Below are 16,745 nucleotides of genomic sequence, written 5' to 3'. Positions count from 1 at the left end.
GATTCCGAAGTCTTCAAACATTAAAGCTTACTCTGTCCATCCCTCAGTGACCCACTGATTATGTGATATACTCCCCTGTATTTGGTCAACCTCCTCATCCCAAAGCAAAATCCTTCCCATTAGTGCTTTCCCATCTCCAGTGGACACTGTTTGCTTTTCCATAAACAATCCAATTCAACTGGATCTTCCATGTTGCTTTTTTATTTTTGCAAAGATTTTAAGAGGAAGACAGAAGACCTTGTTGTTCATTGTGGTACCTGCCAGTCGCTTAAGTTAATGTAGTGATGGGTCATTTTATTTGTTCATATACACTATAGTTCATCAGTGCCCGAGACAAAGTCATCTCACAGAAGTTAGTACTGGTAAATTCAGTATCTCCTGGTGGAGATTAGGTAAAGTTGAGCCAGAATCTCACTTTATCACTGCTAATTGAAGAAAGCCACAGCTACTCAAAGGTATGACATATGTGTTCACGTTAAAACTAAGACAAGATGAGGAGTGCCAGGGTGGCTCAGTCTGTTAGGCATCCGACTTTGGCTCAGGTCATGATCTCGCAGTTTGTGAATCTGAGCCCTGCATCGGGCTCTGTGCTGACAGCCCAGAGCCTGGAGCCTGCTTCCGATTCTGTGTCTCCCTCTGTCTCCCTCTGCCCCTCCCCCAACTCAAGCTCTGTCTCTCTCAAAAATAAAAAGTTTTTTTAAAACTAAGACGATTACTACAGAAGGCTCAGTGGAAAATAAGTAATATTGCACCAATGCAAGACAAAATATACTTTATTGTGACAGCAAATGCTCATAGTGCTGCAGATAAGGCAGGCTAGCGGGGATGTGCATGTAATCCAAGGCCAGTATGGAAATGGATGGGAATGAAAGCTGGTTCTTAAAGCTTGAAGATTTATTCCACGGTGAAGGAAAGATCTTTTGTGTCCACTTCTCTCAAATGCAGTATTATACACCTACTTCATCAGAGACCTATGCCTCTAACCAAAAGCCCGAAGGCAAAAAAGAGAAACTTAATCTTAACTGTACTCAGAAGTCACTTCTAATACCAATGACAGAAAGATTTTGCTAATTGAGGCAAATATCCTTTCTAGACAAAGACCTAGAGATTGAGCACGCAAACATCCATTCACACATTTTAAATAATTAGCCAATTTTAATGTTATTTATTCCACCAGAAACAAATACTAGAATATCTAGAAATAGTTTGGATAAAGAAACATTTATATTTTAATACTTCATAATGTTGTAAATTTGGGGCTAAAATAACACCCTGAGTCACATTTGATCCCTTTCTGCTTGAAAGGACCAAGTACAGTTTAAATTTCAATAGTTGAACTTCTGAGGGTAGATCTGAGAAAATAATGCTAATGACAGATCTAGTGCTTTGATGAAACTATTAGGTTCTACAGACTTGTCAAAATCAACACAAAACTGAGGACAGGCTGAAAACACTTTTTTGCAAAGCAGTAATTTTAGATAGTCTCCTTCATTTCTCCCCTTCTTTTAAAACAGATGCAGATGAAATGCTTTCTGCATGGATGCACAGACATTCCGTTCAACTCTTTTCTTAACGCAGTACTAAGAGTTTAAACAGTATGCTTTAAACAAAGTAATCTCTACACACTCAATTTAGCTTAAGAGATGAAAAGAAACACTACCAGGAAAATTACTTATCAAATAATCTGCTCTTTTAAAAGGTGTTTTTAAAAGCAACACAGGACCAAAAACATCCAACTATCACTTTATTTATATTACTATGCTTAAGTTACATGGAAAAGACAACCAAGCAGTTCTGCCCCATTTCAGGAAAAGTTTCCAATCAACACCAATTACGTGGTGACAAATAACTAGGACTGGTGACATCTTTGGGTCAAGACTGACAAGGAAGGATGGGCTCTGGTGCTACGGTTCATCTCCAACAAGAATATGGCACAATGGCCAGCACAAGCCATACTAACACTGAACCTTTAGCGCTGGTCACAAATTCGGATCTCTTCCCTGAAGCTAGCAAATCAAGTGAAATAACTGGGTTTAAAAAAAATTTTTTTTAAATGAAGCCCAAATAAGTTTAAAAACCATGCTCTTGACACATTTTTCCTTTCAAAATTTACATACAACACACTTTTTCACTCTAATAGCCCAGATTTTTTTCCTCACATAGCCCATTACGTAGCTGCAGATAGACTATTCTGCCTCAAGATGTAAACACAGGGGAAAAAAAATTAACAGCATCTGCATAATATTCTCTCTACACACTGCTGCTGGATGGAAAATTAAAAATTAAAAAAAAAAAAAGAAAGAAAGAAAGGTTCCATCTTAGATTCTCACAACCTCTTGTTCCGCAGTTCATGAATCCGACCCTGATGCTAAGGTGACAGTGTATGTAAGTAGATTTTTGTTTTCAGTGAAGGAGACCTGGGAAGAGATGGAGTTAGCTCTTTTTCTTCAAGAGTTATCGGATGGTACATGCTCCTCAAAGCCCTCGCTCTCTCGCACTAGAGCACGCTCCAGGATCACACGGCCCTCCTTATAGCGCTGGCTGTCTTCAGTGGCAAACTCATAGATCCATCCCAGTTTGCTATTGCAGTTCTTGCAGCTCACGTCTCGAACCATGTGGCGGCCAGTGAGCATGACCCGGTCTTGAACTTCACTGTACTGCAGGTTAACTACCTAAGAAACAGGGGAACACAAAATTGCAGAGCCATGTGAGTTGCTGGCCCAAAAAGCACACACTATTGTGGTTGATGCAATGACAGCAACTTGAGAAAAGCAAACAGCAGTTGTTACTTTAGTCAAACCTACCATACCCTTCCCAAGGGCTATTTTTAGAAGCTGCTGGGAAAGGCAAATATCTGGAAATTGCACTGGACATCTAATGCAATCTTGAATTACTATACTATATACTAGTCCTAACCATATTATTCATATACACTAGTTACATTTCTGTGTTGCAGCGAAGAGTCCTCAACTTGGAGTCGTAAAATGTTGGTTTGGATCTAGCTGTCATCATTCACCATTCAACGAGGAGTTCAAATAAGGCTACCAATGTAAAAGAACCTAGTATGCAACTTGTATTCCATAAAAAAGGTTTGCCAAATCTGTTTCTGGAAATACATTTTATATACAAACCGAAAAAGACACACTAAGCCAACTATAGATCATACATGGCAATACAGTTTTCAAGTGGATTCAAATAATCTGTGAAGAATTTCCAACGATTCTGACCATCCGAAAGTCCTCTACACTTTACTCTTCTGTAAATGGCCAGATAGTAAATATTTCTGGCTTTGAAGGCTATATGATCTTTGTTCTAACTATTTAGCACTGCTGTTGTAGCACAAAAGCAGCCACAGGCAATACATAAATGAATGAATATGTCTGTGTTTCATTATTTACAAAAACAGGCAGCTGGCCTGCCATAGTGTACCAACTCCTGCTCCATCCCTAAAGAAAGATCAAGGGGTATACACTATCAATTCTTTGAGAGAAAAGCTTATTTCTAAGTGGAACAGAGGGGTGTCCACAGGGGAAGTTTAGTTGACCTTTTAAGAGCAGTACCTTAGACTAGTTCTGTCTCTTAGCCTAAAAGATTTGGAAATCCAACTCTGCTAGTACACATTAGAGATTTCCAGGAAACAGAATCGGCTCAACCAATTTTAAAGCCAGCCAGAAATTAGAGAAGTGGGCAGACTAGTCATTAATTAGTAAATCGGTAAATGCTCTTCCCCTTGGCATGCCATAAGCCACAACATAATCAGAAGGATGACTGGTGAGCATAAATTAGAGCAAGGGAAGTTGGTTAGATGATCTTCATTCAGTTGCACTGTCAAGCTATGAAAGCTCAATGCAGCTATCCCCACATAAGGACAAATCAGTAACATGGGTGTAGTGGCATTTCTACATTCTTCCACAGTCCATGAAGTCACTACTAAATTCTTACACTGAATGTTTTCTAAAGCAATGGAGACTACCCTTCTTATTGTAACAGTCTTCAAACTTTCATGGTAAAAAACTCACATTCTAGTAATCCCTTCCTAAGGTCCCAAAGGTAAGCTAGTGGGCACTCATTTGAACATGCAGATTATAGCTCTCATTTCTGGTATCTCCAAACTCTGAGAGGTATTCTAGTACTGCTGTCAGATACATTCACTGAACCCACTTAGGAAATGGAACTGGTCTTCCCACCAACCTTGTTAAAAAGAAATGCTCTGCCAGTGGCGCCTGTGAACCGAGTAGAGATGAGTTCTGAGCGGTTGGTCAGGATTGTATCACAGTTTGCACAAGAAAACAGACGGGTACCACCAATGTGATCAAGGAAAATCCTGCCCATTTTTATAGCTGAAGTTCTAAAAACCTAGGAGCAAATGGAAAAGCACAAGAAAGCATTATGATTTAAAAAAAAAAAAAAACTGCTGGTATCTACTTGGTGGGAGTCATTTATACATACATATATATGAGAACCATTTATTCATACATACATAAATTATATATATAAATAAAGTATCTACTTTGTAGTAGTACTCCTTTGCAGCACTATTATGGGAAATAGTTGACTCTGTACTAAAGGACCCAAGGTTCATTCACTGAACAAATAAACAGGAAACCAAGCTAAGAACCGTTTAGAAACAGTGAGCCAAGGAAGCAAACATGTTTAGGCGAGGCCAGAACAAGATCACTTCTCTCTTGGTTGGTATAAAAAACACAGGAAAAAGTGGAGTATCAAAAACTGAATAATGAGAAGCACAGGCAGAGATGTCAGAAAGGCTTAGGCTAAGTGTTAAGTGTACATTCTGAGTATGTATAATTTGAGGAAAGACTTGTGGGGCATGAGTGGGATGATTCCAAGAGTAGAAAAAGGGGTGATCAGAAAACGAGAAGAGGGGAGTCTTGGTCCAGAGCATGGGGTGGCTCTGGTCATCAGGTACCTCTACAACCATGGAGGGGTGATGGCATTAACATTAGATTGGAGTCTGTGGAGCACTAGGTGCTTTACTTGTTTCAAAATTGTCACAATAACTCTGTGAGGTTATCAGCCCCACTTCATAACTTATCCAAGGTTATTAAGTGATCAAAGGTTACACAGCTTTCAAGTACAGAAAACCATGACTGGAGTGCAGTTCACCCAACCTAAAGCCAAAATTCTTCCACTGTCCTGGCATATGGCTAGGAAAACAAGAACAGAGAAGAAGAGAAAGAGAAGCCATTATTACATAACTTATGTTTAAGAAATCACACTGATTCAATATATCACGGAAGTGCTGAAACATTGGGGGGATGGGGGGGAGCTTTGAATCCAAATTCCAAAACAAGAATAATCACACTTCAGGATTTCAAAAGTTAGAGAGTGAATATATGCAACTCCTTCAATTTACAGCAATTAATCCCCTTAAACGCTATTTTTTAAAGATCTAGATATAGTCAAGAATACACAACAGCTCTCATTAAAAAAAGAATTTATTCCCAGTGTGGCTTTCAGCTCCTGTGTTTTAAATATTTGTATTACATATATTTTAAATGGCATGCAGAGTTGCTATAGCTGCCACTATGAAAAATAATCTACAATTTATGTTTGTAGTAAGAATCCACTGTCATTTTAAATTTGGGGAAATTTCATTACAAATTAAAAATTCCATTCCTTCTTACATCTGTGAACTTCTTTAGTTATTAGGTGGTCCTAAGGTCATCAGAAAAGTCATTATCACAAAGATCATTATGACCTCCATTAAATATTTTGATATGAAAGTTAAAGAAGAATGAAACACAAATGGTAAATACAATTAAAGTCTGTGGCTAGTGAAAGGAAAACCACTTCACTGTAAGCAAACATGCCAATGAATAAACCCTGGGTGAAAATGACACCACTTAAGAAATGGTATTTAACTTTTTGATTACATTTTTGCAAAATGACAACAGAAGGTAAAACTATTGTTTCAGCCTTTAAAATGATAGCTTTCCCTTTTCCAAAGGCTTAAGAACACAGTATTTGTTACATAAAGGTCAGAGGTTGCAAATTTGAGGCCTGCAGGCCGAACTCGTTTGGTGGCAAAAGGGACACAGCAGTGAACAAGACAGGCAACCCTTTCCTTACAAAACACATGTCCACTGTGGACATGTTTAATGTGGCCCACACAGTTTATTAATAAAAAAACACCTGGGTCACCATTTAAGACTTGAGAGATTTCTAACGATAGAGCCTGTATTTTTTTTTTTTTTTAAACAATGGGGAGATTTGGCACATGGGGCACCTGTTCTCGTAAGGCAACAATGACTAGAGTTGAGTGGTACCTGCAACTCCCCTGAGGTCATTCTGTCTGCTCAATCACCACTTTGCATCACATAATTACTTCCCCTGTAAGACATCGGAGTGTATGACTCTTCACATAACCAAAGCATGCAACGGCTTGTGAGCAGGTGATCTGGGTCATGTTTCTTAATACCAGTCATCTACAGAAAGTAATCAACAGCAAGGTTTCCTGTCCTACGTCTTAAGACACAGTGCTGGGATTCTGTATTTCTCTGAAAACTAGTATTTGTGCAGTTCACCCCCCTGCTTGGGCTTCTGGGACTCACTACTTTAAGGCCAATTTTTCTCCAAACTTTTAAATATAATATTCATAGTGTAACTTATTTCAACCATAATACAGAAGTATCTAGATGTTTTTGAATTGGCCATGGCAGACACAATGCTGTTGTGGAAAATGTACTGGGCTTCAAAACGAACTCTGCCTATACCCTACATCATTCTATCTTTGATTCAAAATTACAATATAGCTTGACCATTTGCTACTGGCCCTTTATCCTAAATGGGGTAAAGAGATTTAATATGCTTTCTCTTCCCTGCTTCAAATTCAGTCTATTTTTTACTTTTACCCAAGTATTTTTACTGGATTCAATTATATGATTCATTACCAAAACCAAAAATATCTGTGCAGAGTCACTATTTCTAGTTGTGGTTTCCATTTATAGAGTACTATATATGTACACAAAACTGTAAAATGTAGTTCTTATTTGCCAAAAAAGCTAAGTTGGAATGCCATGGAATCTAGCAAAAACCAGCAAAACATCCTTTTCTGTCAAAAGTCTTTAGGAAGTAGAAAAACCTGTGCAGGGTGGGGTCATCAGGTTCTAGGTGTTAAGCCTTAGCGTTGCAGGGCTAGGAACAACCTACTACTGACTCACACTATCCAAATTCTCAAGAGGCTGGTATCAATCACAACGCCACTTTATTATTTAAGGAGGAAGGTCATTAAAAAGCTAAGACGTAACACCTGAATCAGGCTTCTTGGGATCTGGGGAATATATTAAACTCTGCCTTACACCTAGTAATTACTTAGCATCTACACTGCATGGGACAATGCACTTGGTACTTTACATACCACATTTAATCTTGACTTTTCTTAACTAGGAATTTGTCACCCTCCTAGTTAGAGGAAGAAATAAAGTCCTGACACTGGCCAAGCTGGGGCCTGAATGAAACCTTGCCCCAGTTCTTTTGACTCTTTATTCTCTAGTGACCACTGGGCTGCCAGATTCAGATTTACCATGTACCCTTCCTGCCTCCATGCTGATCCCTCCTAGATTTCCTTTCTTGGTTGGTGGCCAATTCAAATGACACACTCTCCTAAATGAGAAACCCTGGCAACTTCTTAGAAAAATTGCAAAACCAACAGTACTTCCTAAATCACTTTTGGAGGTCTTTCCTCCTTCCCCATCAATGTCTTAATTCAAATTCTCATCCCTCCTAGATTAACCTCTTGTGGCTAGGGACTGTGTTATTATCAAATGCAACATACATTCACGGGTGTCACTATACTTGTGCTAAACTTAATAGCACTACAAAAATAAGGTCAAAGGCATGTGCTTTAGCCATCTCTAAGAGCTCAAATAGACTACTCCTTCACAAACTTTGAAACTTTTTGTCTGACAGCATATAGCTAATTCTTTTAAGAACCACCCCCCAGATTTTTAAAGGAATAAATTACACACCATAAAATCTAGCCACTGTAAGTGTACAACTGAATGATTTTTAGTAAATTTATAAAGTTATGCCACCACTGCATATCACCACAAACCAGCGTTAGAATATTTCTATCACCTCCCCCAAATTCCCACAAGCCCCTCTTTAATCACAGGCAATCACTGATCTATTTTCTGGTTTTATGTTCAAAATATTTCCCAGATATGCTAAGTCCCTTGCTTAGACTTAGAAGAGTCCCCAAAACCCTTCAGCCACATATTTAAAGAAAACCTTAAAACTGAGCTTTCATAGATGACTAACAAAGATTTCTGTGTCAACTGTAGGGACACCTTATCATATCTTAACTAGTAAAATGCACACTTTGGTCTCTGTCAGTGTTGAAGTTCAAGTTTCTAACCAAAACTAAGGTCAAATGCATCACAGCTAAAGCTTTAAGATGTGTTTTTTCTTTTTAACATTTCAAGCAAAACACAATTTTAATAAGTACTATTCCCCCAGATAATTTAATAAATAAGGTCTCTTTGGTACTCCTTTTCTTAGTTCCAGGTTATTAAAATCCTTAAAAGCTTGAAAGAACTACCAAACGTGGTTGTTTATTGGTAGGCTATTATCAGTTTAACTGAAGTTACTGGAAACTGAGAAGCCAAGTTGAAAATACAAGTGAAATTCATAGATGATCTATAGATCACATTTTAGTAACTGTTTCAATTTCCTTCCCCTTGAATAGCACATTTAGCTACTTAGAATTTCCATTTTCTATTTTAATAGGAGACCCTAGTGAAGCAATCACATTTTTAGAAACTATACCTTTTTAACAGAATTTTTAAAAATTTACACGATTTACAGAACTTGTAAGAGAAAAAAAGAAAGGTTTTTTTCTCTTTGAAAAATCCATGAAAGACATCTCCAGGAATGGATTACAAGTGACTCTTGAACAAAATGGGGGAGAGGGGGATGGTCAGGGATGCCAACCCCCGCTCCCACCTTGCACAGTTGAAAATCTGCAAATAAGCACAGACTCCCCCCAAAACTTAATAGTCTATTGTTGACCAGAAGCCTACAGACAACATAAAAGTAACATAAACCACAGCCAATAACATAAGCATCAAATAACACCTTTTCTATATTAGATGTATTACATACTGTATTCTTACAATAGAGAACATTAAGAAAACTATGAAGAAATACATCGACAGTATTTATTGAAAAAAATGCATGTATAAGCAGACTCATCAGTTTAAACTTGTGTTGCTCAAGGTCAACTATGTTAAAAATTAGACAATATGGGGGTGCCTGGGTGGCTCAGTTGCTTAAGTGCCCTACTCTGGATTTTGGCTCAGGTCACGACCTCACAGCTCCAAGCACAGAGCCTGCCTGGGATTCTCCCTGCTGCCCACACATACTCTAAAATAAATAAACTTAACGTGTTAGACAATATAGACTATGTAATTTCCTAGTTTGAGGCCAAGTCAATAAAATATCTTCCTAAAAATGGCTATTTTTAGGTCAGATTTAAGTTTTGTTTCTAGCAGTTTTAGGTTCACAGCAAAATAAGGCAAGATTTTTGTCTTTCAGAAATGTGTGAAAGCCAGGTTTTGTATGGATAGAAGTTTTCAGCCCCTATGGAGAAGTACCAAGGAGTGCAATTGCTGGATTGTATGGTAGGTTTAGTTTTGTAAGAAACCACGGTGTCTTCCATTTTATGTTCCTACCAGCAAGGAATCAAAGTCCCTATTGCTCTACACATCCTTGCCAGCATTTGGTATTGTCAAGGTTCAGGGTTTTGACCATTTTAATAGGTGCGCATTGGTATCTCGTTGTTGTTTTAATTTGCATTTCCCTAATGACATATGACATGGAGCAGCTTTTCATATGCTATTTGCCGTTTTTCAATCAGGTTGTTTTCTTTTTGTTCAGTTTTTAACAGTTCTTGGTATGTTTTGGAGAAATCCTTTATCAGAAGTCTTTGGCAAATATTTGCTCCCAATCTGTGGCTTATCCTCTTACTCTCGTGACATCTTTTGCACAGAGGTTTTTAATTTTAATGAGTTCCGGGTAATCAATTATTTCTTTCATGGATCATGCCTTTGGTGTTGTATTTAAAAAGTCACTGCCATATGCAATACCATCTAGATTTTCTCCTATGTTATCTTCTGTGAGTTTTATAGTTTTGGCTTTTACATTTAGGTCTGTGACTGATTTTGAGTTAATTTTTGTGAATGCGTGTACAGTCTGGGTCTAGATTTTTTTTTTGCATGTGGGGGTCCGGTTGTTTTAGCACCATTTATTGAAAATACTATCTTTGCTCTGCTGTATTGCCTTTGCTGCTGTGTCAAATATCAGCTGACGATCTTTATGTGGATCTATTTCTGGGCTCTCTATTCTTTCCCACTGATCTATTTGTCTATTCTTTGGTCAATACCATACTGTCTTGATTACTGTAGCTTCATATTAAGTCTTAAAGTCAAGTAGTGTCAGTGTTCTGACTTTATTCTTTTCCTTCAATATTGTCTTGGCTAGTCTTTTGCCTCCTTATAGAAACTTTAGAATCCATTTGTTGATATTCACAAAGGAACTTGTTGGGATTGGGATTGCATTGACTCTAAAGTTGGGAAGAACTGGTATCTTGAAAACATGGACTCTCTCCATTTATTTCATTCTTGATTTCATTCATCAGAGTTTTGTATTTTCCCTCATACAGATCTTGTCACATTTTGTTAGATTTATACCTAAGTATTTATTTTGGGGTACTAAATACTATTGTTCTTAATTTCAAATTCCACTTGTTCACAGCACATTTCTACACATACATATATATAAATCAGTAACAAATATGGTGTCCTGTTGGTTAGTCTGGCTCATTGCTACATACTTTCCTTAAAAACAGGGGTCAGGCCCTCAGCTGCAGCAACTTCCTACTCGACACATCTCTGAAGGCAAGGGAAATAAATGCAAAAATGAACTACTGGGACCTCATCAAGATAAAAAGCTTCTGTACCGCAAAGGAAACCATCAACAAAACTAAAAGGCAACGGAATGGGAGAAGATATTTGCAAATGACTTATCAGAAAGGGTTAGTACCCAAAATCTATAAAGAACTTACCAAACTTAACACCCAAAAAAACCAAATAATCCAGTGAAGAAATGGGCAGAAGACAAGAACAGACACTTCCAAAGACATCCGGATGACCAACAGACACATGAGAAGATGCTCAACATCACTCATCATCAGGGAAATACAAATCAAAACCACACTGAGATACCACCTCACACAGGTCAGAGTGGCCAAAATCAACAACTCAGGAAACAGATGTTGGCAAGGATGTGGAGAAACGGGAGCCCTCTTGGCACTGTTGGTGGGAATGCAAACTGGTGTAGCTGCTCTGGAAGATAGTATGGAGGTTCCTCAAAAAATTAAAAAGAGAGCTACCCTATGACCCAACAATAGCACTACTAGGAATTATCCAAAGGATACAGGAGTGGTGATTCATAGGGGCACATGTACCCCAATGTTTATAGCAACACTTTCAACAATAGCCAAGTCATGGAAAGAGCCCAAATGTCCACCAACTGATGAGTGGATAAAGAACATGTGGTATGTGTGTATATGTGTATATATATATGTATATATATATATATATATATATATACACACACACACACTGGAATACTACTTGGCAATGAGACAGAATGAAATTCTGCCATTTGCAAAAATGTGGATGGAACTGTAGGGTATTATGTGAAGTGAAATAAGTCAGTCAGAGAAAGACAGATACCCTATCATTTAACTCATATGTGTAACTTGAGAAACTTAACAGAAGACCATGGGGAAAGAAGGGGAAAAAATAGTTTCAAACAGAGTGGGAGGGACGCAAACCCATACGAGACTCTTACATACAGAGGACTGAGGGTTGATGGGGGGTGGGGAGAGGGGAAAATGGGTGATGGGCATCGAGGAGAGCACTTGTCGGGATGAGCACTGGGTGTTGTATATAAGAGATGAATCACAGGAATCTACCCCCGAAACCAAGAGCACACTGTATATGACGTATGTCAGCTAACTTGACAATAAATTATACTAAAAAAATAGTAACAAAAAATAAAACGTAAAAGAAAACAAAACCAAAAAAAAAAAAAAAAAACCAAAAACCCCAACCAAACAAACAAAAAACAGGGGTCAGGCAACTAAGGCCAGCGGGCAAAATTCAGCTCACCACTTGTTTTTATACCACCCACAAACTAAGGATGGTTTTCACAATTTAAATGGTAAGAAAAAAACAGAAAAATAATCAAAAGATTATTTTGTGACACATGAGAACTATGAAACATTCAAACTTTAATGTCTATAAATAAAGTTTTATTGGGACATAATCACGCACATTTGCTTATACTTGACAGCTGTCTCACCCCAACAGAATTTGAACAGTTATGGCTGAAACCTTATGGCTTGTAAAATTCACAATATTCACTATCTGGCCCCTGACAGGTGTGCTGACCACTGTTAAAAACTCCTTCAGATGGCGAACAGGGTTTTTCACTTAGAAAGCAGATAGTCTTTTTTAATTAAAAAAAAAAAAAAAAAGGAAACTTAGTTGCCACTCAGGGTTAAGGATCAACAGGAGTACCAGACAAGATCAATTTTATCCTGCTCCCCTTTTCTTCAGATTTTTCTAGCTAAAATCTTTAACTTTCTATAATCAGATTAGCTCTAAAAAGATTACAAAAATAAATAATATATTCCTAGCTGCTGCCTTCTTCTCTCCCATTTCCAGGATTTAAATAACGTGGCCCAGATATTTGAATTCTGGAGTCAGACAGCCTGGGTTCATATCTCAGCTCTGCCCCTTGTAAGCTGTGTAAACTTTGGATAAGGTATCTTCTGCTTCTTCAGCTGTGAAACGGAGACAGCATTACCCATCTCTGATTGTGACAATTAAATGGAGAGAATACATTAGGAGAACAGTGCCTGGCACATCATAAATGTTAAACAAAGGTAAATGCAGTAAAACTAGATTTCCTTCTTCCACATTCCCCACCCCAACTTCCCCTTCCTATTAAAGAGGAGAAATCAAAACACAGACTATGAAACAAACAACTGGCTTCATCTCCTGTTCATCACTGCAAAGCTAAGTGATGAGGTGACAGAAATTAAAAGCAGAAGGAAAGTTAGAAACCTTGTGAAGCATCTCAAATTCTCAGTGTCACAGTTCCAGGTCTTAAAATAGGTACACGCCCTCCCTGTGGTTAATAATCCAGTTAGGATCCAATCCTGGCAGGCAGAATTCAGCAAAGAAAGCATTTTACTGTCCAACCCTAAAAACTCCAGAGAGAATAGTAAGCACTGATGAGTTTCTAAGGATCCACTGACGGGAAAACCCCCCATTCACAGATAAGATTCTTCCTCAGTAGAGAGATTAGTTTCTTAGGGCATTTCCACAGACCACAGACCACACAATACTGGGACTCCACCTATTGCTGGGCCAGTAAGAGGGGCTTTTCCAATGCCAGAAGATGGTTGGCAAATACAAGGTACAAGGACTCTCTCCAGCAGGGAATGGTGTAGGAGCCCAGTACAGAAAGGGCTGAAGAAATCTGCCCTTTTAGAGGAGACTGTGTTTTGCAATAGTTCTGGTAAAATGAAAACATGCTGGAGCATGTTTATCTACTTTTCAGTCTCTCCCGTCTCCAAAACAAAGGAACAAAATCTAAAGACTTTAAATAGTTGATTACTATAGTTAACATTTAATGCTGTTATCTCATCAACTATTTTCACACCGATTTGTGATGGAATTCTACTTAAAAACTACAAGGGAGAGGGGCGCCTGGGTGGCGCAGTCGGTTAAGCGTCCGGCTTCAGCCAGGTCACGATCTCGCGGTCCGTGAGTTCGAGCCCCGCGTCGGGCTCTGGGCTGATGGCTCAGAGCCTGGAGCCTGTTTCCGATTCCGTGTCTCCCTCTGTCTCTGCCCCTCCCCCGTTCATGCTCTGTCTCTCTCTGTCCCAAAAATAAATAAACGTTGAAAAAAAAAAAAAAACTACAAGGGAGAAAATACGTTAAATTCATAATGTATCATAAAATCAATTTACCAATTTTTGTACAAAATATTTACCAAGCCAAGGTTTCAGGGACAAAAGCAAGCTGTGTTTTCCTCTTGTTAATTCTCTTGCGACACCCGATCAGTTTTCTTTACTGTGTCAAATGATGTTCTAGTGGTGGAATCAGCTCTTCAACTGACAGTAACTTCACTATTTTTGTTCCCGTCCTTCAAATAATGCTTTTGTTGTTGTTGAATGTTTTCCAGGTTTACTATATTTCTATAATAGGTATTTAGTCATCACTAGAAAATAGGAGTAGTCATGTCACTCAGTGAATCAGCTAAACAATCTGAGTTGGTAATCTCCCCAAAACACCCACTGGCAAGACAAATTCAAGATCTCTCCTTTGTTGTGATGCAATACCATGAGTCAAAAAAGCCTCTTATTGGATACACTAGAGTATAAATTAACTGTCTGGTTTCCTGATTCAGGTGTCAGGTAGCAAGTTCATGTCATAGCTAAGGTTCAGTTCCTACATTACCCAGCCATTACTACACAGGATTACCAGAGAAACAGATGATTTCTACAGCCATTCAGGCTCTATAAAACCTAAAGTGATATTCTTGGTGCAAATATACTTAGGACTATGTTCATATCTCATGAATATATTTAGAACTAACTTTCACATCTCGTGAACATATTTAGGACTGTTATGCCTGTATTGGAGGGTACTGTCTAATTTAACATCTTTTTAGACTTATTTTGGTTTTATTTCCCTTTGCTTTTTAATGGTTTCTAAACCTTTTTCTCTCTCCTACCACTTAAGTAGAACAAAAGGCAAGTAAGTCTAGGGAAAAGTCCTTGATAATCCAGACATGTGGTTTAGAAACCACATGTATGTTACCAACCTTACTTTTCTAAAAATCCAACTTCCTTAGTTCCCCTGTACAGAACTAAATAGTTTACTTGAGCACATTTTATCATCTCCCTCTCTCATAGAGAAGATGGTTGCTAGAGATAAACTTCAAAAACAAGTCAACCAGTAGGCCTGCATTGGGCACTGAGCTGGGTGGGAGTATGATAAAGGTAGACATCAGTCTTTCCCAGGAAGTACATTCTACCTGGTGTTCCAGTACCTACCCAGAAAGATAATGGGAGATGGAAAATTCACTGTGTGCCAAATTCCACCAGCTCCACCTTCTCACTATTGGTAAATGGTCCAGGCCTATATTTCCTTCTAGGCCTGGATGTCCCCCAAAGACTCCCGTTTTCCAAGTCGGAGCAATACCGGTCCAGTTCGAAATGCTTCCTACTTGACTCTTACCCATTTTTTTCACTGCCCCGGTTTTTCAAGCTCTATAACACTTATTTCGTATCTGACTAACGTTTAAATTTATATGGTTACTCAATTTCATTTGTTCATGACTTTTTACTAAGTTACAGGCTTCTAGAGAAAAGACCATGAGTTCTTGGTAATTTCCATCTCATCTAATACAGTACATATATGCCATAAACTTTCAGGAAGAGAATACACCTAGACACTTCACATCTGGCACAAATATTTACCCAGGAAACACTTCATGTATTTTGGTTCACCTGTGTGCGAATTCGGCTGCAACACTGTATGCGCGGCTACGCAAAGTGAGCTAATATCCTATTACCCCCCCCCCCCGCCCCCTAGTTACTTCACCAGCAAGGCTAATTTTCCAAAAACACAAGGTTAGCTAGCCTGAGGTTACTTCAGGTTTTCCATCTGTCAGAGAGACCTGGAATAAAAATCCTCAGATTACCAACAAGGCCCTGTAAACAGAAAAAGTTTAAAAATAAATGAGGTGTACACCTTCCCAGCCTCTCCCTTGAAGGGGGGGGAGATTAATAAGAGTCAGGATTAAACAGATCTTTGTAGCAATTCCGTTTTCCAACTCCCGCTGTTCATAATACTCATTGTCTTACCTAGCTGCCTAAAATAAAGGAGTTGCGAGAGCACGCCCACCCTCCAGCCGGCGGCGGGGGCGGAGAAGGGAACCGGGAGGAAGGGCGCGGCCCCCTCCGCCGGCTGCCGGCGACCGCGCGACCCGCCAGCCGCCTGCGGCCCCAGCTGGCCCCAGCTGATTGTGGGCACGTGACGCCGCGGGCCAATCGGGAGGGGCCGACCGAGCGAGGCGGCCTCCTCCCGCACCACAAACACGGGCCGGAAACAGCTGAGCGGGCGGCGGCGCGGGGTCCCGGCCGGCCCGCCGCAGCCCGGGACGCCCGACGGCCGCCCAACAGTCCCACCCCGCCCTCCGCCAACCCGGCGGGGCCACACGCTCGTTCCTGGGGCCAGCCAGCGAGCTGCAGGGCAGTGTGGCCGGCAGTCACCCGGGGGGGCAGACACAAAGCCAACGAGGCCCCCCGCCCGTGCCTAGGGCCGGGCAGCCGGGACAGCGGCCCTTTTTAAAGACGACCCCCGCCCATTGCCCAGCAGAGCTCGGACTTCACTTCGACGCCGGGGGCGCGGCGAGGCTGCAGAAGAGCAGGCCTCCCGACGACCGCGGCGGCGCGGAACCCCGGCGCGCCCCCGACACTGCGGCGGGGACGCGGCCCGTGGGGGCGGGGCAGCCGGGGCGGGGGAGGTTGCCGGCCAAACTGCCCGCGGAAGGGCCTCCCAGGCTGCGCCGCGGATACTGGCCGGGCGAGAGACTGCGGCAGGAGGGCGCGGGCGCCGAGCGGAGGGGTCGCGGCTGTTGCG

General features: G+C 40.3%; 1 protein-coding gene across 3 annotated transcripts in view; it reads right to left on the bottom strand.

Annotated features, from left to right (window-relative positions):
• Positions 1 to 755: 755 nt before the first annotated feature.
• Positions 756 to 16,745, bottom strand: part of YPEL5 (yippee like 5) — a 16,834-nt gene continuing 844 nt past the window's right edge. The window contains exons 1-4 of one of the 3 annotated variants that reach the window (XM_040496422.1): positions 15,968 to 16,088; positions 14,089 to 14,316; positions 4,192 to 4,356; positions 756 to 2,672 (exon numbers count right to left, since the gene is read on the bottom strand). In XM_040496422.1, coding sequence (XP_040352356.1) covers positions 2,448 to 2,672; positions 4,192 to 4,332 — 366 coding nt within the window. In that variant the 5' untranslated portion in view covers positions 4,333 to 4,356; positions 14,089 to 14,316; positions 15,968 to 16,088 and the 3' untranslated portion in view covers positions 756 to 2,447. Of the gene's footprint in view, positions 2,673 to 4,191; positions 4,357 to 14,088; positions 14,317 to 15,967; positions 16,095 to 16,745 lie in introns of those variants that run through there. The other 2 variants (XM_040496421.1, XM_040496420.1) reach the window with 2 other exon arrangements.

This window comes from Herpailurus yagouaroundi, unplaced genomic scaffold (assembly GCF_014898765.1).
Source record: "Herpailurus yagouaroundi ecotype Mexico unplaced genomic scaffold, PumYag 188, whole genome shotgun sequence".
NCBI lineage: Eukaryota > Metazoa > Chordata > Mammalia > Carnivora > Felidae > Herpailurus > Herpailurus yagouaroundi.
The sequence above is the reverse complement of the archived record's forward strand: the minus strand, read 5'-3'. Positions and strand labels throughout refer to the sequence as shown.